This window comes from Peromyscus leucopus, chromosome X (assembly GCF_004664715.2).
Source record: "Peromyscus leucopus breed LL Stock chromosome X, UCI_PerLeu_2.1, whole genome shotgun sequence".
Classification (NCBI taxonomy): domain Eukaryota; kingdom Metazoa; phylum Chordata; class Mammalia; order Rodentia; family Cricetidae; genus Peromyscus; species Peromyscus leucopus.
Genome location: NC_051083.1, coordinates 47,182,683 through 47,209,551, shown reverse-complemented (window position 1 = coordinate 47,209,551; position 26,869 = coordinate 47,182,683). Strand labels below are relative to the sequence as shown.

At 37.7% G+C, this 26,869-nt stretch overlaps 1 protein-coding gene across 5 annotated transcripts in view; it reads left to right on the top strand.

The window, feature by feature from the left end:
* Gk (glycerol kinase) overlaps positions 1-22,892 on the top strand; it is an 81,992-nt gene extending 59,100 nt beyond the window's left edge. For 4 of the 5 annotated variants that reach the window (XM_028857918.2, XM_028857917.2, XM_028857919.2 and 1 more), the window contains 8 exons: positions 7,151-7,229; positions 8,468-8,564; positions 9,573-9,657; positions 10,337-10,457; positions 10,566-10,709; positions 14,091-14,171; positions 18,779-18,865; positions 20,662-22,892. In XM_028857918.2, the coding sequence (XP_028713751.1) occupies positions 7,151-7,229; positions 8,468-8,564; positions 9,573-9,657; positions 10,337-10,457; positions 10,566-10,709; positions 14,091-14,171; positions 18,779-18,865; positions 20,662-20,672 (705 nt within the window). In that variant the 3' untranslated portion in view covers positions 20,673-22,892. The remainder of the gene's footprint in view (positions 1-7,150; positions 7,230-8,467; positions 8,565-9,572; positions 9,658-10,336; positions 10,458-10,565; positions 10,710-14,090; positions 14,172-18,778; positions 18,866-20,661) is intronic. The other variant, XM_028857920.2, reaches the window with a different exon arrangement.
* Positions 22,893-26,869: the final 3,977 nt, after the last annotated feature.

Sequence of the window (26,869 nt, the reverse complement as noted above, 5' to 3'; positions counted from 1 at the left end):
ATAAAATATGTTTAAGTTTAAAAATTGCTTTAAAAAATAAAAAGTAATAAAATATTAATTAAATCCCGCTGTACATCTTGTCAAATTATTATAAAGAGAATATGGTATAATCTCTTCTCAGGTCCAGTAGTAGAATACCACCAACCTCTAGGAGCCGCTTTATGCCACCCACAGTCACAATGGCCTCCCTGTTCCCCTGAGATAAACAGTGTCCTAACTTTTAGCATAATCGTTTCCTATGTTTATTTATAGTCCTAAGACTTAAATCTGTAACCTCAAACACTAGAGTTTGGTTTTACATGGTGATGATAGCTTATATGTTAGAGAAGGTGGGGAAAGATAAAGAAACATGAATGTGTGCATTTGAGTCTGAGTCCTGCCTCTTTGGTCTGGCTTCTTTCACTCAGCATTATTCTTGTGAAATTGACCCGTGTCATTGGAGACAGCTGATTTTTCACTCCTTCTTATTGCTGTAGTTTTGCATGTATGTGTTGACACCTTTCTAGAAGAGTACAATTCTAGGCCAAAGATTGTATGTGTGTGTGTGTGTGTGTGTGTGTGTGTGTGTGTGTGTGTGTGTGTGTGTGTATTCTCTTTGAGTCCATGTTGCAAACAGTTTGTCACTGTACTGAGTTCAACTCCTCCTCCAACAGCAGTGTAGAGGATCACTAATCTACTCATCTCTGTGTGGTCTGGAGCTTATCCCTTTTATTTCATTTCGTATTTTTAGTTAAAGGAGTCTTCGTTTGTTTTTCAAATCTAGTGGATTTTGTTTCTTCTCTCACTGATTCACAATTTCTTGTTTGTTTTGAGAAAGGGCCTTACTCTGTAGTACCAGCTGGACTCAAACTTATCAGCTTCCTACTTAAGTCTCCCAAATCCTTGGATTATAAATGTGTGCCACTATGTCTGGATTTGTTGCTATTATTTTTAATGGAAGTCATGTCCTAATTTACTTCTTCAAGTTTGTTTTTTTTTTTAGCACTTACGTTAAGGTCATTGTCAGACTGAAATGAATTTTATCCCAGATGTTAAGTTTTGTAGGTGAACTTTTATTGTGGATTTCTTTATGAATTTAAGATTCTTTTAGTACCAGTCTCATCTTCCAGTATGGTATAGCCTTAGCCAATAAGTTGACTTTTTCCACACCCCTATACAAGCAGAGCTCTACCTAAGCCTCTGGCTCCGAGCCTTGAGCCTGATTGTCCTCCCTGTCTTGCACAGAACATTCTGGACGAGTTTCCTCTAAGGAAGCAGTTTCTGGCTACCACTCCTATTTCTTGACACACACACAGAGAAATCCATCAGAAGCCATCCTGCTCGCAGCCACAGTCTCACTGTGCTGCACATTTCCAGTCTTGTCCACGTAGATGTTACTGTGCATTTAAGTTAGGGTGTACTAGTTTATATGTCTTTCTTTATTTTGCCCGTTATCCTGTGTTGAAAACAAGCAGCATTTTAAAAATACGACTGACTACATTTATGTAAGCATCTGCATCGTCTTCATTGCCAAGAAAATTGTTTCCCTGTTCCTCCCAGGCTGCTGGCAGGTGATTCTAGGCTTAATATTTTTATCTCTGAGTTCTCACTTGATCGTATGTGAAAAGGAACTGGAGCACATGGTCTTTATCTTATTCTGAAACTGCAGTCTTGTATCAAGCTGCTTCAATTTGTCCTGCCCTTTCTGTTTGGAAAATGTTTCTCCATGGTGGAAGAAAGCAGACCACAGGAGGGCACTTCCGTGCTTCTGTCTTCCCTCTGTCAGTGGTCTGCAGGATACTGTCTTCCCAAAGCCATGCTTTCCTTTTCCTTGTCCCGCTTCTTTTTCTAGGTATTGTTTCACAAAACAAACCGCCCTTTTGGGGGCCTGTAATATGGTCATGAACTTGACCTTACAGCTTGAGACTTCCATGTTCTGTATTTTATTATTAGGACATAGGCTTTTTTTTAAAAGTGTGTGTGTGTGTGTGTGTGTGTGTGTGTGTGTGTGTGTGTGCGCGCGCGCGCGCGTGCACATGTGCATGTGCATTGAACATGGCATGGCATGTGTGTGAGGTCTGAGGGCAGCTAGTGGGAATACTTGCTGACCCCCATCATAGGCTTTCAGAGGCCAGACTGTTTTGCATATCCCTCTATTCTAACGGCCTGCAAAAATATAAACAAGATTAAAGCCTATGTTAAGCCATATTTTTCTCCTTTTAAATATAAGCATTAGAAGCTTCTTTATCTTCTTCTACTAGCTTCCTGAATGGTCTCTTTGTCTACCTCTACATTGGTGTGATTTATGATTACCATGTTAATACTATTTTTGAGATTTTCATCTTTCTTGCACAAGATTGTACATTTTCAGTGGAAGCCTCTGTAGTAGCCAGTTATTTGATATATAGCAATATGACCACAAGGTTGAGTGACTTAAGTAACACCCATTTATTGCCTCTCAGTTCTGGGTACTCTATCTAGCATCTCAAAAGGCTATAGTTAAGTGTAGACTGAGGCTCTGGGCTTATCTGGCATGCCATCTGCTTTCAGCCTGATAAAGGCTTTTGCCAGAATCTAGTTCCTTCTCCCACAAAGGGCTGTAGATGTAACCAACCATCTTATTAAATAAGAAACACAGAACCAATGCAAAGAAGAAAGCCAAGAGATCAGAGCTAAGAGCCTTACCCTGCAGCTAGCCTCTTCAGGCAAGAGACCTCTCCAAAAGAGACCTACTTTCTGTCTGTTCGTCTTTATATAGACTTTCTGTTCTGCCTTCTCATTGGTTGTAAACCCAAACACATGACTGCCTCATCACTGCCTGTATGTACAGCCCTTCAGGTCTTCTATGGTTGGTATTGAGATTAAAAGCATGTGTATCCAATGTTGGCTGTATCCTTGAACACACAGAGATCCACCTAGCTCTGCCTACCAAGTGCTGGGATTAAAGGTGTGCACCACTACCACCACCACCACCACACTCTTGCTATGGCTCTAATAGCTCTGGCCCCTGGGCAACTGTTTATTAACATACAAATCACATTTTAGTACAAATAAAATACCACCATAAAGGGCCTCAGTTTCTTCTTAGCTATCAGCTGGAGACCACTCTCAGCATCTAGAGGCCTCTTGTAATTCCTTGTCCCGTGGGGCTTCTCAACTTGGCCCTTGTCTTCTTCAGAAAATACAGGGGCAGGAGAGTGCCCAGCAAGACAGAGCAGTGGTTTTCTGCCACATAATCACATAATTTTTGTATAATCCTTCCACCTTTGATGAGCAGCAAGTGATTGGTTCCATTGTACAGGAAATCATGAAAGAGTGGGAACATTGGAAATTATGAAAACTATATCAATTAAGAATATAAATATTTGCCATTAATAAACATTCTTTGGACTTTTATAATGTACATTCTTGGAGGGAGTAGGGTAGCTCAATTGTAAAGGTGCTTTCTTCATAAGCATGAGGACTTGAGTTCGATCCTCAGAACCCCTCTGGAAAACAATTGGGCATTATGATTTGTAACTTGGCAGAGACAAGTGGTTTTGTAGGGATCACTAGCCAGCAATCCGAGCCTAGTGTAAATAATACATTCATCTTGTTGTATTATCATTTGATTTTTTTTAATACCATCTCAGTTTTCTATTGAGTCTTCCATGGAGTGCAACTGTTGATGCTTATATGCTTACATGAACCTTTACCAGTGAATTTAAACTTAGAACTGAGGCTCATTCCTCTTTGTAGGCGAGACATTGAAAGGTTGCATCTTTGTAGTTAGGATACAATTCGTGGTGACTTGAATAGACACTTTTGGTTTCTTCTGTACTCTTTTCCTGTCCAGCTTCAAAACATTATGCTATATTCTATTTTGTCTCCTGCCTCTGAATTCAGAAAACCACATGTCTTTTTTAGATTCACTTTAATAAATTCATTTCTTTTTATTTATGTGCATGTGTGTTTGTCTGTGTAAGGGTCTGCAGGTGCTCAAAGACGCCTGAAGAGGGCTCCGATCCCTTGGAACTGGAGGTACAGGGAGTTGTGAGGCCGGTGATATGAGTGCTGGAAATGGAAGAGCAGTAAATGCTCTTATTCACCAACCTTCTCTCCAACCCCTCATGCTTGTCTCTTCAAATAAGAGGTTTATGTCATTTTTATTAATTTCTTTAAAGTCTAAACCATACTATGTATTAGATCAAGATACCAAATTACATTCTTGTTTCAGATACACATTTTAGCTACTTTTATTGTTCTTTATTTCTTCAATTAGAACAAAACATTCCTTATCTCCTGAAAAGCAAATCTTTATTTATTGAGTGGCTGTGAGCACACATGTCACAGTGCAGGTGTGGAAATCAGAGGAGAATTTTGAGGAGTCAGTTTTCTCCAGTGTGGAGATTCTGGGGGTTGGCTCCGGCTTGGTAGTCGGTGCCTTTACTTAGTGAGCCGTCTTGTGGGCCCCGTGGCTTTGTAATTTTTAAAGCACTCGCTTTCGTTGAAACAATGCTCTGTAGTTGTTACCTTGTAATCAAAACCTTGGTCTTCCTTCTGTGTATTACTCCTTTAGCTGCTCTTGCTGTCTGTTGTCACTTTTGTTTTTCAACAAGATCTGATGTACCCCAGGTTAGCCACGGTGTGCCGCCGTACCCAGCTGCTTCCTTTTTCCTGTTTCTTCCATGTGTTTATTGAGGAGATGCATGGCATGGCACGTGGAGGTCAGTTCTCTCCTCCTGCCATATGGGTCACAGGGATGGAGCTCTGGCTAACAGGCTTGGTGGCAAGATCCTTTACCCGCTGAACCGTCTTGTAACTCCAGAAAGTGGTTCCTCCACGTGCACACTATAGCAGGGGCATGTGAAAACACACACACACACACACACACACACTAATAATAATCATAATTTTAAAAGATATTTTAGATATTAAACTCAGTACAAAGAAGAACTCAGTGATTTTAATATTTATTACATATTTAAATTTTACATTAATATGTTGTGTTAAATATACTTTAATTTTGATTTTATTTTTATTTTTTTTTTACTATTTAATAATTTTGCATATAAAGTTACTGTATAAAGAAAAACAGTGTATTATTCTTTGTGAAGACATATAGTGACTTCCATAGAAACTGGTAGAGGATATCAGTATATTCTCTGATTCATTTGCATTTTGGCAACTGACATCCAAAAGGGACATTGGGGTTGGTTGGTTGGTTGGTTGTTTTGTTTGTTTGTTTTTTAACCATTATTTTTATTCTATGTATATGGGTATTTTGCCTTCATACTTTTCTACAGTGCCCAAGGGAGCCAGAAGAGGGCATTGGGTCACCTGAGACTGGTGTACAGATGGTTGTGAGCTGTCATCTGGGGGCTGGGAAGTGAACCTGGGTTCTCTGGAATAACAGCCAGTACTCAACCTCTGAACCATCTCTCCAGCTCTTTTTTTTTTAATTGAAGGAAGGACCTAATGGAGCTCAAGCTGGTCTCTAACTCACTAAGTGGCCCTGGATGGCCTTGAACTACTCCATTCCCCCAAGTACTGGAATTATAAATATATAACATGATGGCCAGAAACACAATTTGAAATTCATTTAACTGACCTGGTGACAGGTTCTTACACTTAATATCATCTGATATTTGGTGTGGAATGACTCAACAGAAACAATTTTATGGCTGAAATTACAGAGCAATAAATTTGAATCCTTAAATATTGTTTTTGATATATTTTCTGCCTCTAGGATCTGATTGTTTGTTTGTTTGTGTTTTTGTAGGATTTGGGGTTGAGCCAGGACCTTAGACATGTTAGACAAGCTCTTAGCCACAGAGCCAAAACCCTGGTCTAATATGTTTTTATAACTGCTTTATTAAGTCCAAGCACCAAAATATCTTTTTTTAAGATTATTTCCTATCTTTTCATTTTTTTTTTCTGATTCTGGGAATGGAAAATAGGGCCTTGTGTATGCTAGACAAATTACTCTACCAACAAGCTACAATTCTAGCCCCAAATTTACCTTTATCATGTGTACAAATCTATGGTCTCTAGTATAGTTGTACATTTTTTTCTTTTTTTCCCCTTTTATTTTTTTTTACAATACAATTCAGTTCTACATATCAGCCACAGATTCCCTTGTTCTCCCCCTCCTGCCCCGCTCCCCTTCCCCCCAGCCCACCCCCCATTCCCACCTCCTCCAGGGCAAAGCCTCCCCTGAGGACTGAGATCGACATTTTTGCAAACAACAGCACAACAACTCCAGAATATTTCATAACCCTAAAGAAAAACCCCATTACAGCTCTGCCCCACACCATCCCACCCTGCCTCATTCAGACCTAAGCAAATATTAACTTACTTTCTTTCTCTATGAATTTACTGATCTTGGTCATTTCATATACATGCGATCATAGTTTATGCTACTGACAATTAAAGATTAAGAAGCCAGTGTTCATGTTTAGAAAGGAACTTGATGTGTATGCCCATAGTAAGAGGCATGGTAGTTTGTTTAGATAAGTATTGTAATAGTTACCATCATTCTGTAGGTAAAAACATGGACCTCAGAAAGCCTATATAATTTATCTGAGATCACATAGCAATTAAGTACTAAAACTCGACTCACATCTGACTACATTTCCTCCTTATTTCTCCCTCCCAATCCCCTGGAGATTGACTGGGTATAGGAGGGATACTAGAGATCCAATCCAGCGCCTTATCCATGTGACAATGTGATTGATTTTAAAGAATAATCACTTATGTCTGGTAGATTTTTGATTTTTTTCTGTGCTCTCTCTCTCTCTCTCTCTCTCTCTCTCTCTATATATATATATATATATATATATATATATATATATATATATATCATACTTAAATTTTTCGCTCTGTGGATGATGTAAGTTTTTTTTAATAGGTGACACTATGCCTCAGTAGCTTATCAGATTATACAAAGATCAAAGTGCTCACATGGTGGATGGTCAGCTTTTCGGATGGGTTCAAGGGTGTGCTACAAGAGTCCATTTTTTCCCTGTCTCATAGTCTGGGTAAAACGGTTTCTATTGGAAGTCATAGTTTTCCTATTTGTGGGGAGCTGAGAATGGAATTGTCGGACTATTCTCTGCTTCGAGGCATCATACATGGAGAGTGCCTTTCTCGTGGCAGCACATACTCCAGCTCGGATTTCTTTCTCCCTTAGGGCTCCGTAGCAATAGCCGGCGCTGTCATCCGCTGGCTAAGAGACAACCTGGGAATTATTAAGTCCTCAGAGGAAATTGGTGAGTAGGTTTTCTTGTAAAGAGTTAAAGTGTCTAAAGAAAGCCAGCTGTTGTGGTATGCGCCTTTAATCCCGATACTCAGAAGACAGAGGTAGGATCTGTGTGAGTTCCAGGCCACCCTGGTCTACACAGCAAGTTACAGGGCAGCCCCAGCCCCAGAGCAAGACTGAGCTTCAAAGGAAACATTCTAAAGGATGGAAAAGGTTACTGTTTTGTCCCTGCAGTCTGTAAATACCTACTTTGCCCCTAACCTGATCTATGAATTATGTAAAACCCTCTATGTAAATTTGATTTATCCAGAAAAGACTATTTGATGAAGATTTAGTACACAATAAATTGATGTAATTTGTGGTGGATATTAATAAAGTGGTAAGATGGGATATAAAAATTACCCATGCATGAAATTGAACACCAAAGAATGCCTGGTGGATCTGCAGGTAGAGCAGTGTAATTGCATTTTTCTGATGAGAAAGAGCTCTAACTTCTGGATTAGCGTGAGTATTAAAACACTGGTATCTATAAATTAGTATTAGTACGGCTATGGGTAATTAGAACTCAGCTATTCCCAGTTTCATCAACTTGTTTAACTTTGCCTGAAGGTAAGACCATCAGAAATGCATTTCTGGTTAGGTGGAGGAGAAGCCACCTCCTAGTCAAGAAACTTCAAAGTCCTGGAAATGGGGCTAGGGAGATGGTTCAGTAGGTAAAGTGTTGGCAGTGCAAGAACAAGGGTCTGAGTTTGGTTCCCAGAATCTACATTCGAAAAAAAAACAAGCTTGCTGACTTCCACATCTAATCCCAAGCCGGAAAGTTGCAGACAGGTGGCTCCTTGGGGCTGGCTACCTCTTTGGGGCTGTCTAGCCTTTGTGGCATGTTCTGGGCCAGTGAGAAACATTGTCTCAATGAACAAGATGGACATCTCCCAAGTTACAACAACCAAGGTTGACCTCTGGCCATTACTTGCACACACACCCTCACCATGTACACAATACAGCAAACATACACATGGAAATGAACCAAAATACCCAAAGTAAATGAATCCAGTTTCTTGAGTTCAGTTTTTGTGAGGGCATTCAATGTGGGGAAATATTCTTACTGCTCTTAGCATTCTATTGTAACTTTTCTACTAGTGAACTAGAAATGAAAAATCCTGATCTAAATTTGAAAGTATATATGTTTATTTAACAAAGCGAGATACTGATTTGATTTTCTTTTTGCTTTTCGTTTTTCAATCCTAGAAAAACTTGCTAAAGAAGTGGGTACTTCTTATGGCTGCTACTTTGTTCCAGCATTTTCAGGGTTATATGCACCTTATTGGGAGCCCAGTGCAAGAGGGTAAGTACTTTCATAGTTACAAGTAATTTACTACATATTTTTAAACAGCTAGAAAAGAGGATATTGAATGTTCCTATTACAAACATAAGATAAATGCATGGAGTGATAGACATGCCTCATCGCACATTATATACCTGTCTCCAAACATCAAACAACACTTCATTAAAATATACAGTTGTTATGTATTAATTGAAAAGTAAATGATAATAAAAGACATGAAAGTCGAAGGCAAGCTAGTTGAGAAGAGAAAGGGGATTATTAGGAATGAGAGAATAATGTGTTGCATATGTTCAAAAAGTACTATGTAGATGTATGAAAATGTCATGATGAATCTCATTAGGTTTAACTAATATATGCTAGTAAAAATTAAGAACAATAATGAAAGAGGAATAGGGTTGACAATATGTGTTGGAGGGGTCTTGATTATTTATTAAATTAGTTAGTAACTGATTGTTTTCTGTCTATTTTCACTTGTACATTTTAGACCCTTAAAGCACTACCATCTAAATGAATGAGATTTGATTTTATGTTAATATCATCTGTTCTGTTAATCAGAGATATTTCCTGTGGATATAGGGTTATGGCCTGTAAAGATATTCTGAACTACTCAGTGAATATATCCAATTTTCTTTCCTGCCTACATTTCTATCTACTGAATTCACTCTTTACATATTTGAGACATAAGATCAGTGGCTTAATCGCAGTGCTGGGCTGTGGCTCAGCACTCATTTAAGCAGGTCTCTCTTTGCCCATAGATTAGTGCAGCTCTCAGTCCTCACCAGAGAAGAGGTGGTTAGTACAGAGACTCACAGCTGGCCAGAGCGCAGAACTAAGTGTCAGTAAAGTGCTCAGTTGTAACTGGGGTAGCTCCACTCCCTCCCAAAGAGTGAGGGACCATTGAAAGAGAAAAGACAAAAAGACTGTAGGAGCCAGAGGTTGGGGAGGGAAGAATAATCATGGATTTACTTCTATCATTCTAGTCTGAAAATCTTTTGTCTGTATTTTTAGGATCATCTGTGGACTCACTCAGTTCACCAATAAATGTCATATTGCTTTTGCTGCATTAGAAGCTGTTTGTTTCCAAACCCGAGAGGTAATGAATCTAGGCCTATTTTTCTTATACTTGATCCATTTTATCACTCTTCCATTAAATATTAATTATATATTTATGCCTGAAATTTATTAAGTACTTTAAATGTTTCCAATTGAAAAATGAAGCCTACATAAACACTGCTCTAAATACAAGTGTGCCCTCTCTTCCCTGCCATTTTCATTATCTTTTTTTTTTTTTTTGGTTTTTTTGAGACAGGGTTTCTCCATGTGGTTTTGGTGCCTGTCCTGGATCTCATACTTTAGACCAGGCTGGCCTTGAACTCACTGAGATCCACCTGGCTCTGCCTCCTGAGTGTCATTATCTTGTAAATACCTTCATCACCAACCACTGGGCATTTGATGTTGGAGAGAAGACTAGGCAGTAGGGTAGTACATATTGGGCAAAGGAAAGAACACAAATGGAGGCATCAATCCAGGAAATGAAGATGCAAAATAGAATGCTTAGCTTGCTGAACAGCAGAGTGAGTAAAGAAGTATGATGCCAGAAAAGGTTGGTTGCAACCAGATCAAGGAGGGCTTGGAAGAGCAGAATACGGTGTCTCAATTTCATTCTTGTAGGCTTTGATAAATACTTCCAGGTTTGTGTATGAAGGGTTGCCATTTTTAGACATGTTACTGTGAAGTGGTCTCATCATGCTAATTGCATTTGTTTATTTAAGATTTTGGATGCCATGAACCGAGACTGTGGAATTCCACTCAGTCATTTGCAGGTAGATGGAGGAATGACCAGCAATAAGATTCTTATGCAGCTACAAGCCGACATTCTGTATATTCCAGTAGGTTAGTAATCCTTTACTCCTTTAAACCCCAGAAGTAGTAATGTTGGGAAGAACTGATCCTTCAGGCATATATAACTACAAAATTCTTGACGTACTTTTCTCCTCTCAGTGAAACCATCCATGCCTGAAACAACTGCTCTAGGAGCTGCCATGGCGGCTGGAGCTGCAGAGGGTGTTGGTGTTTGGAGTCTTGAACCTGAGGATTTGTCAGCTGTCACAATGGAGCGGTTTGAGCCTCAGATCAATGCTGAAGGTATAGTTAAACAAGAATACTTTTTTTTAAAAAAATGTATTCTTCTTTCATGTATTATATTCCTACCACTGTTTCCCCTCCCTTCTCTTCCAAGTCCTCCCCCCACCTCCATTTCTGTCCCATATCCACTGTTCCTCCTTTCCCGTCAGAAAAGAGCAGACCTCCCAAAGATATCAACCAAACATGACATGTCAAGTCATAATAAAACTAGGCACATTCCCTCATATTAAGGCAGGATAAGGCAACCCAGTAGGAGGAAAACAGTCCCAAGAGCAGGCAAAAGAGTCAGAGACAGTCCCTGCTCCCACTGTTAGGAGTCCCACAGGAATACCAAGCTACACAATCATAACATCTATGCAGAGGATGTAGGTCAGACCCATACAGGCTCCCAGATTGTCTGTCGAGTCTCTATGAGCCCCTATGAGCCCTGGTTAGTTGATTCTGTGGGCTATGTTCCTTAGGTGTCTTGACCCCTCTGGCTCCAACAATCCTTCCTCAGATTGTAGGTTTCCCTCTTCTGCAGGATTTCCCAAGAAGAGCTAATACCAATATTCCTCAAATTATTCTACAACTTAGAAAAAGAAGGAACATTGCCAAATTCATTTTACGAGGCCACAGTCATCATAATACCCAAATCACACAAGGGTTCAACAAAGAAAGAGAATTAAAGACCAATTTCTTTCATGAACATTGATGCAAAAATACTTAATCAAATATTTGGGGCTAGGCGATTGTGGTGCACGCTTTTAATCCTATTACTTGGGAGGCAGAGCCAGACAGATCTCTGTGAGTTCCAGGCCAGCCTGGTCAATAGAGCGAGATCCAAGACAGGCACCAAACTACACAGAGAAACCCTTTCTCAAAAAAAAACAAAATAAAATAAAACAAATTACTCACAAACCAAATCCAAGAACACATCAAAATGATCATCTACCATGATCATGTAGGCTTCATCCCAGAGATGTAGGGCTGGTTCAACATTAGAAAATATGACAATGTAATTCATTATGTAAATAATCTGAAAGAAAAAAAGTGCATGATCATCTCAATGGATGCTGAAAAAGCCTTTGACAAAATCTAACACCCTCTTTTCATGATAAAATCTTGGAGAGATCAGGGATACAAGGGACATGCCTAAACATAATAAAGGCAATTTACAGCAAGCCTGTAGCCAATATCAAATTAAATGGAGAGAAACTCAAAGCAATTAGAATAAAATCAGAAATAAGACAAGGCTGTCTACTTCAATATCTACTCAATATCTACTACTATATCTACTAGTACTTGAAGTTCTAGCTAGATCCATAAAAAACTAAATGATAAAGGGGATACAAATTGGAAAGGAGGAATTCAAAGTATCACTAGTCGCAGATGATATGATAGTACACATAAGTTACCCCCAAAATTCTACCAAGGAACTCCTACAGCTGTTAAACACCTTCAGTGAAGTGGCTGGGTTACAAGATTAGCTCAAAAAATCAGTAGCCCTCCTGTATACAAATGACAAGTGGGCTGAGAAAGAAATCGAGGAAACAACACCTTTCACAATAGCCACAGATAATATAAAATACCTTGGGGTAATTCTAACCAAGCAAGTGAAAAGCCTGTATGACAAGAACTTTAAATCTTTGAAGAAAGAAATTGGAGAAGATATCAGAAGATGGGAAGATCTCTCATGCTCATGTGTTGGTAGGATTAACATAGGAAAAATGGCCATCTTACCAAAATCAATCTACAGATTCAATGTAGTCCCCATCAGAATTCCATCACAATTCTTTACAGACCTTGAAAGGACAATACCTGACTTCATATGGAAAAACAAAAAACCCAGAATAGTTAAAACAGTCCTGTGCAATAAAAGGACTTCTGGGGGTATCACCACCCCCAATTTCAAGCCATAGTACAGCACTATAAAAAAAAAAAAAAACCACATGGTGGCCGGGCAGTGGTGGCACACGCCTTTAATCCCAGCACTCGGGAGGCAGAGCCAGGCGGATCTCTGTGAGTTCGAGTCCAGCCTGGTCTCCAAAGCGAGTTCCAGGAAAGGCACAAAGCTACACAGAGAAACCCTGTCTCGAAAAACCAAAAAAAAAAAAAAAAAAAAAAAAAAAAAACCCAAAAACCACATGGTATTTTGGCATAAAAACAGACAGGTTAATTGTTGGAATGGAATTGAAGGCCCAGACATAAATCTACACATCTATGGATACCTGATTTTTGACAAAGAAGCCAAAAGTATACAATGGAAAAAAGAAAGCATCTTCAAAAATAGTGCAAGTCTGACTGGATGTTGGTATGTAGAAGAATGCAAATAAAAAATGAAACTTTTAATGGAATACATTGAAAATGGCCTTCATGTGGGGAAACTTTTACCCTTTGATTTGTTCACAAGTTATGGAGTAAAATAATTGGGCTGCTAAGCATATTGGGTTTTGCTGAGCAAGAATAAATGAGGGGAAATAGGTCCCATCTGTAGTATTTAGGAGAGTAACACTCCCACTTCAATTACAAAACCAAAACCAACAACAAAACAAACAAGAGAGAAGAAACCTAAGCTGTCAGTTACAGCTTTTAGGTTTTTAGGGTTTGTTAGATGTTTTTATTTGTTTGTTTGAGTAAGACGGGAAAGCCAGATGTGGTGGCACTCACCTTTAATTCCAGCACTCGGGAGGCAGAGGCAGGTGGATCTCTGTGAGTTCAAGGCCAGCCTGGTCTACAGAGCACGTTCCAGGACAGCCAGGACAACATGGTGAAACACTGTCCCAGGGAAAAGAAAAAGAAAAAAACTAAACTAAACCAAGTGAGAAGGGAGATATACTCTGTTAACTAGTCCTAAGCAGGAGAGCAGCATCGATGTTCATTTTTGTGTACTTTTCATATTACAGATCTTCACACTAGAAATCCTACTTTTTAGATGCTAGAGATGGGACAGTTACGATTTGAATCTTGTGAGCAATCCGTATTTGCTAATTTCTTCAACTGGACCAAACTCAATTCTGCTTTGTCCATGTTGCGCTTCACTTCTCTCCCCACGTCAGCTCTCCCCCACAAAGGAGAGAAAACAAATCAAATAGGATTTTCCTTTTGAAATCACCACCGCTGGCTTATTAATAGGCCTGTCTTCAGAGCAGATAGCCCGTCTCCCAATCTCCCTTAGCCGCCCGCTAAATTTCCATCATAAATCTTTCCTCCAGCTTCTAAGTATCTCCTCCACTCACTGCCAGATACCAACAAGCGTGTCCTTCCAAATCTGTGGGCCAGGAAGGACTCACCTTGGTTCAGTGTGAGCTATTAGGACTGCTGTGTAACCAATTTTAAGTATTCTGTTTTGACCACCTCAACAAACTACATCTCACATGGTTTTCCTTCTTTCAATTCTAGAAAGTGAAATCCGCTATTCCACATGGAAGAAAGCTGTGATGAAGTCAATTGGTTGGGTTACAACTCAGTCTCCAGAAAGTGGTAAAATAAGTGTTTTTTATTGGCTATTATTGACACTTTTTTATTTTACTGTTGACATTTTTTTTAGTGTGTTAAATAGTTTATATAAGTGTATGGCTGTTTATACTAAGCCAGGATGCTCTGAAGAAAAGGATTATCCTGCATCTAATGTTTCTCACATTTTGAAAACACTTTAGAATTTTAAACATAAAATGGAAATTATAGGTTAATATGCATACCTTCACTGTAGTCTGCCATATCATTCCTTGTTGATTCATTCCTGGCATGTCAATGAATAACTGAATTTTCCAAAAGTAAAATTATTATTTCTGATTCCTTTCTTATGAAAAAAATCAACTAGACTCTTTTATTTCCCCTCTCCCTGATCATATCTACCTTTTTGGGAGGCTTTCTTTATCCCCTGAAGCAATCAAGAAGTATATATTAACTTCTAGGCACTTCATGGAAAGTGTTCAGGTTGAGTAAACCATTTTGAAGTGTGAATTCCTATGAAATTAGAGAGGAGGAAGTAAACTAAATATAGTAAGTTGGAAGTTTTATAATTGAGAAATGCTATTAGCAGAAAATAAAGGACGGTTTTACTTTTCAGATCACTTAGGCAGGAAAGTCTTCAGGTTTAATAAAGTATTCAGGTTGAAATAGCTGTGGGCAGCCTTTGATGATGCAGTATTATAGTCCTTTCCAAGATGTGGAGTAGAATGAATGGATAGCACACTTTACTGGGGAAGAGTCTATCAGGGAAGTAGTATACAACCATTTTTAATTCACTGTGGCCTGTATTTTTAGCCCTGGGTGATCCTTATTAAAATTGTTCCCTTTTCCGACTAAGTAAATTTAATATGCTTTTGGTTTTGAGACTGGGCTTCTTTTTTTTCCTTTCTATTTTAAAAAAATGTATTTGTTAAGTCTTATGCATACCCCAGGATCAGCTTCTCTTTCTAAGATGGTGGATTAACTTATTTTTGCTAAGACTGCAAATTTTGAGACACTTTACAATTACATTTCTCAGTCACTCACTATGTGAGATATAACAAATGTGGACTCTGATTTCTTCACTTATTCCCCTAAATGAGTGCTATGCAAAGTTAGTTATGTGATTTTTTTTCAGACTAGGTGAATTTTTGTTAATGATACAACCATCCTGGCTTCCTCTCTCCTCCCCCATACCTTAATACATATTTCTCTTTACTTTCTGTTGAAGATATAATGTTAACTTCAACATTTGCACAAGCCCAACTGATCATTTTCCATTTATGTTTCTTGTTGTCAATGAATTTCAATACTTGAAAAAAAAAAAGAAAACGAAAATTGAATTTGTCTTTTTTCTTGTTTTAGTTTCATTTTTCTTCCCTTTTTTGTGTGTAGTCTCATCTAGCCTGAGCTGGCTCTGAACTTGCTGTGTAAAAGCTTGAGTTTGTGATCTTGTTGTCTCCACGTCTGCTGGGATTACAGATAGATGCCATTATGCCCAGCTTTAAAATTTTACATCTCTTTATTTTCTGCTGCCAGCATCAATAGTAAAGGTAATTTCATTTGTTGAGTTTCAATGTTTTTTCAGTACTAAAGACTGAACCCAGGGCATATGCATTAGGCAAGTGCTATATCTCAGCTCTCTTTTTTCTTTTTATATATTTTTTATTCATTTTTTAAAAATTCGCTTACAGAGTAATGGGTTTCATTGTGTCTAGCCATCTTTTTACTTTATATCTTGAGATAGGACTTCATTTAATTGCTCAGGATGCCCTTGAACTCACGCTGCAGTCTAGCCAGTCCTTGAACTTACTGATTGTCCTGACCCAGACTCCCAGGTAGCCAGGATTAAGGTCTGCACCAGCAGATCCTGCTCTTAATTTTATATTTGTTACAGTTATACCAATGATTAAAAATATTTCAATAATTTTATGAAAGCATTGAACTGTACAGTGTCTACGGGTAGTCTCTAAGCTATATAATTAACTCAGAATAATATTTAAGATTTTGCTAAATGTGTTCCTTTAAACAATATAAATTATATAATGGCAGCTTATATTTTGTATAAATTGTATGATAATGGTAGTACAGATAAAGCCCTAACCTAATAAAACCAAAAAGATATTAGAATTGTTACTTTGAAACTTATTCTCTTTAGTTTAACTTATGAAAAAGATATTATATCACTTAATTTCCAAAAGAGTTGTCATTGTTGAAGCAACCATATTATTTTGTTTATAAATGTGTTTGAATGCATTATAAACAATTTTAAAATAAAATATTACTTATATAGCTAATAATAATATAATCATACATATCAATATACTAATATTATAGATGACATTAGGAGATAAAGGGGTTTTGTTTTGTTTTGTTTTGTTTTTCGAGACAGGGTTTCTCTGTGTAGCTTGAAGCCGGTCCTGGAATTCGCTCTGTAGACCAGGCTAATTTAGAATTCATAGAGGTCTGCCTGCCTCTGCCTCCCAAGTGCTGAGATTGAAGGCATGTGCCACCACTGCCCAGCTTTATTTTTAAAATTTTAAATAATAATAATGATACATAGACCAGGGTGGCCTCAAACTGACAGAGATCTGCCTGCCTCTTTCTCCAAGTGCTGGGATTAAAGACATGCATCACCAAACCCAGCAGTTTATCTTACTGTGTATGTAGCCCAGGGTGGACTCAAACCTCAAGCCTCAGCTTCCAGACTGCTGGGATTATAGGTGTGAGCCACCATACCCAGCTCAGGATTTTGAGGGTTTTTAGAGAAATCCTATTGTAATGACTTGGCTTTGGATTTACAACATACCAAACACTTTGAAAATAGTTCAGATTGGTTTAAATATATTACACAGCTATAAATGCATAAAATATGAATTTATTGTATATAAATATATGAATACTTATGTAACATAGATGTGTGACCATCCCACTGGAAAAGAAATAGCTTCACCAAATGGGTACTACCTAAACTGATAGCTCAAGAGATCTTTTTGTTTTTTTCTTTTGTTCTTATTTTTGAAACAGCATCTCAGGTAGTTCAGGTTAGCCTCAAATTCACTGTGTAGTAAAGGATGACCATGAACTTCTAGAAGTTATGCCTCCATCTCTACCACCTCATTTTTGTGGTGTTGGAGATCAAACTTTTTGAGCTTTGTGAATGTTAGGCAAGTATCCCCTAGCCACAATCCTCCGATCTTTTCACACCGGAACTCACTGTGGGGACACCAGAAAAATCAGTGATTGTAAGTTACAACTGATGGCTTTCTTTAAGAGAACCAGGCATTTTCCTTTCTAAAATCAAACTAAAATATGGTCTCTACAGATCTGGAAATAAAAAGATTTATTTTTCACTTGAAAAAGTAACCAACAGTGACAGAAAAAAGCAAAAGGTTTATTGAACTCTACTGAAAGTCCAGTTTCTAAGGGAAAAGAAATCCATGACGAGTGGGAGAAAATCCTCTTCCAAAAGAGAACCAGCAATCTTCAGACTACATAACATAAAATATGCTCAGGAGAATCCTTATCTGGCGTATGTGAATGATGCCCTGTATTATAGTGGATTTTCAGAACTCTGGAGCCTTACCTTATATTCTAGGGTCTGGAAGTGTAGCTCTAAAGCCCTAGGTTTAATCTTTAACAACCCAGAATGTACTAAATAGTTGAGCTACATTGTGTGTAGAGGAGTGTGTGCGCGCATGCACATGTGTGTGTATAGGTCAGAGGACAGATGTGTGGGCTTGCTTTTCATCCTTCCACCTTTGCAGGGTACTGGGAACCGACCCAACTGGGACTGCCAGCTTTGCACAGAAGGCACTTTTACGCACTGAGCCATTGTGCCAGCGTGCGGGTACATAGTTTTTCAATTTAAGTAAATGCTACGTGTAATGCATATGCTTCAAAAGAAAGGATTTCAAGAGAACTCGGACCACAAAAGTACTCATGTTCTCCACTAATAAAATTTAGTTTTATTATTATACCATTTAGTTTCAGCAGTACTTCAAGATTGATTTCATTATACACCAAAATCTAGTTTAACACAAGATCAGTCAGTGTTTAAAACAAAAAAGACCTGAGTGTGGGAAAGTACTTACAGAGATATGGAGTGGGTAATAAGGGTAACGGGGAGATTAGAGAGCGTACTTCATATATATATATATATATATATATATATATATATATATATATATATATAAATTGTCCAAGAACAAATTCAGTAAAAATTATATATAAAAAGAATTTTAAGCTCATATAAAGTAGACTAATAAAACCTTTCTAATATATTCTTGGGTGAATTGCACTGCTTATTTTCTGTCACTGGGAGAATAATGTAGAAAGCACAAACCCACAGCCTCCCAAAAAGCTCTCTTTGCCTTTGCCCGTGGAAAGCTGACGTTGGCTATATGTGTTATGTTCTTGGCTACTGTGGCATGCTATCTGTATTGTTCATTAACTTTCATAAGCCTTGATATTGATTATACTTTTGATTTAAAGTAATAACTCTTTGCCAGCTTTTATGAATATGCTATTTTTATAACTTGTTTTGCTATCATGTGATTCTTAACATAAATATTGTAATTATGTGTCTCTCTTTTGGTTTGCTTGACTGGAATTCCCTTCTCCTTGGATGACCACAGGTGACCCTAGTATCTTCTGTAGTCTGCCTTTGGGCTTTTTTATAGTGAGTAGCATGGTAATGTTAATCGGAGCAAGGTACATCTCAGGTTAGTTACTCTTTCAATTAGACAACTTTTATTAGTTAGCTTTCATGTGTTTATGTGTAACTCAGCTGATAGCTTTTTAGTGTTTGTTTTCTTCTTCCTATGTTTAAAAATCCAGAAATCAATTAGAGGCCTAATTAGTTATATCAGTTCATCTTTGGGGACAGTTAGAATTAAGGACTATGACTTTGCTTAAACATTTTCAAAAGTCTTATCTGATGATTTCTTTGAAGGTTTACGTGATGCTGTCAGCTGCAACAATAATCAAAAGCAAAAAGTAGAAATGTTAATTTTTAACTGAAAGGAATTTCAGAATGACTGATGAAAGTTAAAATTGTAAATGTTAACATTAACCATCTTGGTTTTAAGATGTTCATGATTTTTTTGAGACTTCTGAAAATGTTCTCAGTATGTCTAAATAGATCCATTCTTGCAAGAATTTTGGTCAGATTGTTAGCTGAGTTCTGCAAAACCCTAAAACTGGGAAAGATATTCAGTTCTTTACTTTAGTTAAAAAATACATATTGTGAAATCTTCTCAATTATTAGTTAAATAAATTAGGGTTGGAATAAAATGGAAGTATTCTTTGCACATTAGCTTCTGCTGACTATTCTTATAAGAGTAATGGTTCGGGGTATTAGGAAATGCATAGCACCACTAGTATTAATTTAAACATAACTGGCATTGAGAAGCTACTTCTGGCAACTCTTTAATTTTTCTTCAGATTTTTATCTAAAATGGAAATTAGTTATTTTGTAACATGCTTCTATTTTTCAATATTTACATTTAGAGGAAAAGCTAGTTTAATTCTTGTACTCAATATGGAGATGCCTGAACTTGGTTTAAGATATAAAATTTAAACTACATTCTTTTGAAGAAACATTTGCTCATATCTTTAAGTTGATATCATTAGTTGAATGCCATATATAAGCATGAGATAAATTTGTTTTATCATCAGAACATTAGATTATATTTTAAGTAATGAGAAACTGAGTTATTTGCATGAGAATTTAAAATTAGATTGTATAAGATTTTTCTGTATTCCTCATGTTCAAGCATATACAGGATAAATTTTTTCAAATCACCTACTTCTGTACTAACAATACCTTATTTTTGGTATTGATGCTAATATGCTAAAGTCTCTGTCTACAAAACCATGTAACAGAATTAGCACACATTTGTTCTCTTTCTGTTTCTGAGATGTTTGCCAGAAGACTCGAAACATTGTCATGAGAACTTTAATTTAATTTTGCAAAGATAAGTACTGTTTTAGAAAATGTTCCATTACTTTTTTCATTATCTTGAATATTTTTGCTATATGATGATGACCTGGAAAAGATAAGGAAAAAAAATCATAGCTGAAAACCTTCATTGATTTTATTGGTTTTTGTTTCTTTTGATACTATGATAGCATGAAAAGTCCCAAACTCCAAGGAAAGTGAGACTTGTAGTGTGTCTTTAAGTTAAATTATACATTAAATATCAAAAATAGTAGGCTTCTGAAGTATGTATGGTCACCATCTTTAGGCCTGCTTTTTGGTGACATCTACTGAGATTCAATTATCGTAGCAATTGTTTGCTTTGCCAAATAGTTATCTATAGTGGTAATATTTGCTAATTTTGGAGTTGGCCTAGTTACTTTTGTTGCTCTATAACTATTAGGCATCACAGAGAAATAATGGAATTTGTTATATAGAAGTATGGAATTAGTAGCTCAAATAATTGAATGGCCTTTATTGTTTTAACCCCTGAAATGCATATATGCCTTATTGACTGTTATGGTTTTTGTCCCCATTTAGGTATCCCATAACTAATACCACCTCATGGATTCCCAAGATGCAAGCTTTTTATGTAATAAGAAAATCTGACAATTCTGTCTCATAATGTAATGATACTATTCATAGACTGATTTTTTTCATAAACCACCTGCTGCATGATCCTCCAAGTAGATCTATGGCCTGAAATAAAGAAAAATGCACCAGAAAGAATGCTCCAGAAACATTTAGTGTTGTTGTTTCCCTTTGGCAGACAGTTAAGGTTGGGCCAGTTTCCTTTGGGGCTGACCCCTCCATCGTTGTAACCCTTTGCCCTCTCAGGTCTAGGATGAGTTTGTGTCCTGTCCACTGGACTGTGCCATCCAGTATATTCAGAGGCTAGTGAACCCGGATTCGATTCTCTTCACTACACGTGTGAAGAAGGGGTTTGCTATTAACCTCTTCAAAATGAGTGGCTTTTGGCTTGTTTGCTTTTTAACAGATCAGATGTCTTCTTTTCTACCTATTAGAAGGCCACAACATCACTGAATATTTCAATGGAAACGTCTAAGGAATTATTAGATAATGATTTGCTGTTCTGATAACTTGGACATTTTCTGAACAGTGGTTGCCAAAATTGAAAAAGTTTCAGGTGTTTTACACTGTCTCACTAATTATGATGGCTTTCTGTCTAGATCTTACAAGATAGAACACTTCTTTTTCTGTTTTTTATTTCTCCTTTTTATATTTTTTATTCTGTACGTATAACATACATGCCTATATATTTTATATACTGAGGGTAGCCCATTTATAAATTAAGAGCACATTAGTTATAACAGGGCTGGTCTTAAGTGGACTACTATGTATATAAATTTGGGGGGAGAACAAGCTGTATACATTTTTGGGCAACGGTTATGCATATTATTTACCAGACGAAAATTTTTCTTATAAAATCCAACATTTGAAATTTAAGTATATATTCAATGTCAATAAAATAAATGTACTATATTGTGATTTCCACTATATTTCTTATAACTCTACCACTGAATTAGCTCAGCTGGAAGGAGAAACACCTGTGGCGTATAACAGTAAATACTGTTCTCAAATATCAGTCCTGCTCCAAATAGGAGCAGGACTTTGGGTTGATGTTTTCCATCTTGGAGATGCTGTTGAGGAATTGTCATCAATTAAAAAGCCAAGGAGAAAAAAAAATGTGTGAATAAAGCCAATAGCCTCCTTCAAATGTTATTACCTGTTAATAAGATGTTCTTCTTTTCTGGTATGATAGAAAATCACCTCTATGTAATGCCATAACTGGCAAAAAATAATTGTCATTGCAAATGCCTCACAGTGAAACCAGGAACTTTGCAAATATTTTGAATTATTTGTGATAACTCACTAATTTAGCCTCCTAACATCACTTTTTAAAACATATTTGTTTCATAGTAAAGAAACAATGTAGTATGAAAATAATGCTTCCTAATTATTTTGTTTTATCAGTTCAGAATGGAAAATATTGATATATTAATAGAAAAAGGTATATTTGATATTATGGTAGATGATAATTACTGCTGATTGTGCTGTTCCTAATTATTGAATCTTCTCGGTTTTACTGATATGGCTGCCACTTAAGCAGCATAAATAAATACAGAAAGGAACTGTGAAATTATTCTGGCAGTGATACTTTTAAACTTCGCTATATTTCTACAAAGCCAGGTTGCGCTAATTGTAAATAATTGTGCAAATCTCTGTTCAATAATTTTAAGATAACATTAATTTTTTTACAAAATGCAAGATTTATAAATGTTTGAAATTGTACCCATTGATAACTAATGGTAAATTTACTTAAAATAAATTGACCCCTTCTTTCTTATTTGCATTTTTCATTTACATATGAACATTCAGTTCAAGAGATGTTTCAGCAGACACAGCCGCCACCTTTTTACACTTGTTCGTGCACACTGAGGAGTAAGTCACAGCAAAAGTCGTTTCTGGAATGATGAGCACCTTATCATTCTGTTAGAGCAGACTGAACAGTTTCTACCTCAGCACTTCCAGAAAGTACGTGTTCAAGGCCCGCAGTCAGCAGCAGCTGAGTCTCACCTGCCTGAGACCTATATATCTACAGTTTTCATTCTTGGCCTCAGCTTCCGTCTGCCTGCATTAGTCAGTGGGCTCTGGCACACCATTGTTCTTTCATGCTGATGCCACCATCTATCTCAATATATTGTTCTACAGTTGATCCATAAAATAAACAATGCATTAATGCTTCTGCATTAGTATATTTCAGTTTTTTGTGAGACAGGGTGTAGCACGAATCTTAAAAGATCTTATTAATAAAAACAAACCTGAAGCCAGTTATTGGGATGAATGCTGAAAGATCAGAGAAGCAGAACAAGCCGCAGCCATCTCACCTTGTCAATTCCTCAGACTGGAAGCCTCTGAGTCCTCATCCAAATGGATCTCAGCTGAACGGCTACTAAAAGCCTAAAAGCTTAACCAGGCAAAAGCTTCTAGTTTCTGGTCTTCATGCCTTATATACCCTTCTGCTTCCTGCCATCACTGCCTGGGATTAAAGGCATGTGTCACCATGCCTGGCTGTTTCCAGTGTGGCTTTGAACTCACAGAGATCTGGATGGTTCTCTGCCTCTGGAATGCTAGGATTAAAGGTGTGTGTACCACCATTTTCTGGACTCTATATCTAGTGGCTGTTCTGTTCTCTGACCCCAGATAAGTTTATTGGGATGCACAATATTTTGGGGAATACAATATCACCACAGACAGGGTCTTGTAGCAAGAATCTTAAAAGGTCTTATTAATAAAAACAAACCTGACCCAGGTATTGGGGTGAATGCTGAAAGATCAGAGAAGCAGGACAAGCCACAGCTACCTCACCTTGCCAATTCCTCAGCTGATCCTGTTTCCTCAGACTGGAAGCCTCTGAGTCCTCATCTGAATGGGTCTCAGCTGAACTGCTGCTAAAAGCCTAAAAGCTTAACCAGGCTCTAGTTCCTGGTCCTCACACTGTAAATACATTTCTGCTTTCTGAAGGCGTGAGTCATTATGCTTGGCTGTTTCCAGTATGGCCTTGAACTCACAGAGATCCAGATGGATTTCTGCCTCTGGAATGCTAGGATTAAAGGTGTGAGTGCCACCATTTTCTGGCCTCTATGTCTGTCTAGTGGCTGTTCTGTTCTCTGACCCCAGATAAGTTTATTAGGATGCACACTATATTGGGGAACACAATATCACCACATTTTACCCCCTTTTTTCCCTAAAATTTAAAAAGCTTATAACTAATACAAGAAAAGCAATATACAATATATACAGTCAACAATTACATTAACAATGTCTAGTCCATTAACATTTGATAGATTCAGACAAAAACTTTCATTACTTATCCTATTTAAAACAAATAGTTCCTTTTAAAAAGTAGATTCAATATTTGACCTTTTTTATCTTATATCCATATTCTCTCTTTTTTCTTTTCATAATAGATTCACTAATCTACCGTTTGTCTTTTTATATCTTCCCCTTTTTCTTTTTAGAGTAGATTCAATGATCTACCCATTTAGCCTATTATTTCTTTATCTTTTTCCTCAGAGTAGATTCAATGATCTACCTCATATCTATATTCTCTTTTTTCTTTTCCTTTTTTTCAAACAAAAACTCTGAATCTAATCTCCTTGTTCAGCTTTTTTTCCTGACCATTAACAATTAACAACTTAAAACCAACCATCATGAACAGTGACAACTATCCATAAGCCATTGAATGACCAAAAACCACCCACCCCACCTCTTGGGAATGTGGGCGTCATTTTCTTAAAATTACTTCCTGCTTTCTGGGGGCAAAGTCATCTTTAGGGAATCCTGAAAAGAAAATTTTGGGGTTGTCAAGTCCTGTACCATTTGTTCAGTATGCATAATGGGAAAGTGCAGGCAGGGCTTGTCTCAAGTCCTTTCTTGAGTAGTTTGGGAATCTGGATCATCTCAGCTAGCCATCTCGAAAATTGTCCTGAGCAGTTTGTAGTCCAAAGCTGGTCTTTCCTTGGTGTTAATCAGCTTAATGGCTTTACCATAGTCCATAGTCCATGGGGTTCCGTCATCCTTTTGAAGATTTCAAAGTTGCTATTAGGTGTTATCATGGTTCCCTGCAGGTGTTTGTTTTTTGTTTTGTTTTGTTGTTGTTGTTTTTGCCTCCTCTGTGGTTTGGAGCAATCACAGTCTGATAAATGTCTGTCTCTTGGAACCATGAACATTCTTCCCTAGAAGAGAAAATCTTCACAGCAATTTCTCCCCACCATTTGTTTTGCCAAACTTTTCCAAACTGACCTTTGCTGATGCTTTCTTGTAACACGATGGTCCTGGCAATTCTTCTTTGAACAAGCAGCAGTAAACCCTTCGTCCCAGGTAGCAGCATCACCGCAGTCACCAACACAATGATAAGCAGCCAGCAATTTGGAGCAGCAGCCGCTGCCTCCATGGTCCCACTGCCACGGTTTGTGGCTCAGCAACGGGCACAGCTTCTCCTTAGCAAGCCTCCCAGGCTGGCCTCAAACTCGGGATCCCCCACCTCCTTCAGCAAATCCAGTGGCGTGCGCCACCACAACCGGCTGTCAGTAGCTCAGGTCTGAGCTGGGGCTTGAAAGGCCACAGCCAAGTAGCTTTTTTATGAATTTGTACCACGAACGTTGGGCGCCAGATGTAGCAGGAATCTTAAATGGTCTTACTAATAAAAACAAACCTGAAGCCAGGTATTGGGGTGAATGCTGAAAGATGAGAGGAGCAGAACAAGCCACAGCCACCTCACCTTGCCAATTCCTCAGCTGATCTTGTTTCCTCAGCCTGGAAGCCTCTATGTCCTCATCTGAATGGGTCTCAGCTGAACTGCTGCTAAAAGCCTGAAAGCTTAACCAGGCTCTAGTTCCTGGTCCTCATGCCTTAAATACCTTTCTGCTTTCTGCCATCACTTCCTGGGATTAAAGGCATGAGTCACTATGTCTGGTTGTTTCCAGTGTGGCCTTGAACTCACAGAGATCCAGATGGATTTCTGACTCTGGAATGCTAGGATTAAAACTGTGAGTGCCACCATTTTCTGGCCTCTATATCTGTCTAGTGGCTATTCTGTTCTCTGACCCCAGATAAATTTATTAGGATGCATGCTATATTGGGGAACACAATATCACCACAGGGTCTTCCTATATAGCCTCGACTGTCCTGTAAGTTGCTATATATACCAAGCTGGCCTTGAATTACAGAGATCTGACTGCCTCTCTATCTTCCCACTGCTGGGATAAAAGTCATATGCTACCATGCCCAGAACTTCAAGTCTTTTAAATTTTTTTTGTGGATTATTAAAATTAAGTAGCTTTAAAACATTTTTTTTCTGTCTCTGTCTGTCTCTCTCTCTCTCTCTCTCAATGTGTGTTTGAGATGTGTTATAACGTACACCATACTTGCCAGAACACACAGTGATCCTCCTGCTTCAGCCTCCTGAGTGCACCACCACATCTATCTTTAATCAACATTATTAAACATGATAAATCTTATTAGTTTTTAACTGTTACATTATTCATTCACAAGTAAATTTTGCTAATTCAAAATATTTCAATCATCAAAACACACATGAAAGAAAGGTTGGTTGAGTAAATTGTAATCCAGTCATAAGAAAATGAGAACACTGGCTAGAAACAAATAGAAACATTTAGAATGAGCAGAAAAGCCAGTGGCCAACTCCTGGATAAGTGTGGCACCTTTCTTTTAAATAAGAAAAGTAACATGAAACAGGTAACTTATGAACAGGTAAAGATTCCGTTGGAGAGAGCATTTTAATATCTTTTGTGGTGCTTAAAATCACAACCACTTAGCACTTTACCCAAGTACATTTTAATGTATACAGATGGCTCATGTTCATTTTAAACTGAGGAAGACAGGCTATAATTATACATTTATTTCAGTAAATAAATAAATATTTGATAATAAATATTCAGTAAGTAACTAAGTGTTTGGTTATACCTTCCCAAAATCTTACAATTATGCTTGGTCGGGAGCTGGAGCCCTGGCTCAGTAGTTCGAAGCATGTACTGCTCTTGCAGAGGGAGGGCCCAAGTTCACGGCCCAGCATCCCCACTGATGGCACACACTTGCCTGGAACTCCAGCTCCAGAAGACCGTGTGCACTCTTATAGCCTCCACAGGCATTTGCACCTTCATGCACTATTACACACAAACACATAATTAAAAATAAAATCTTT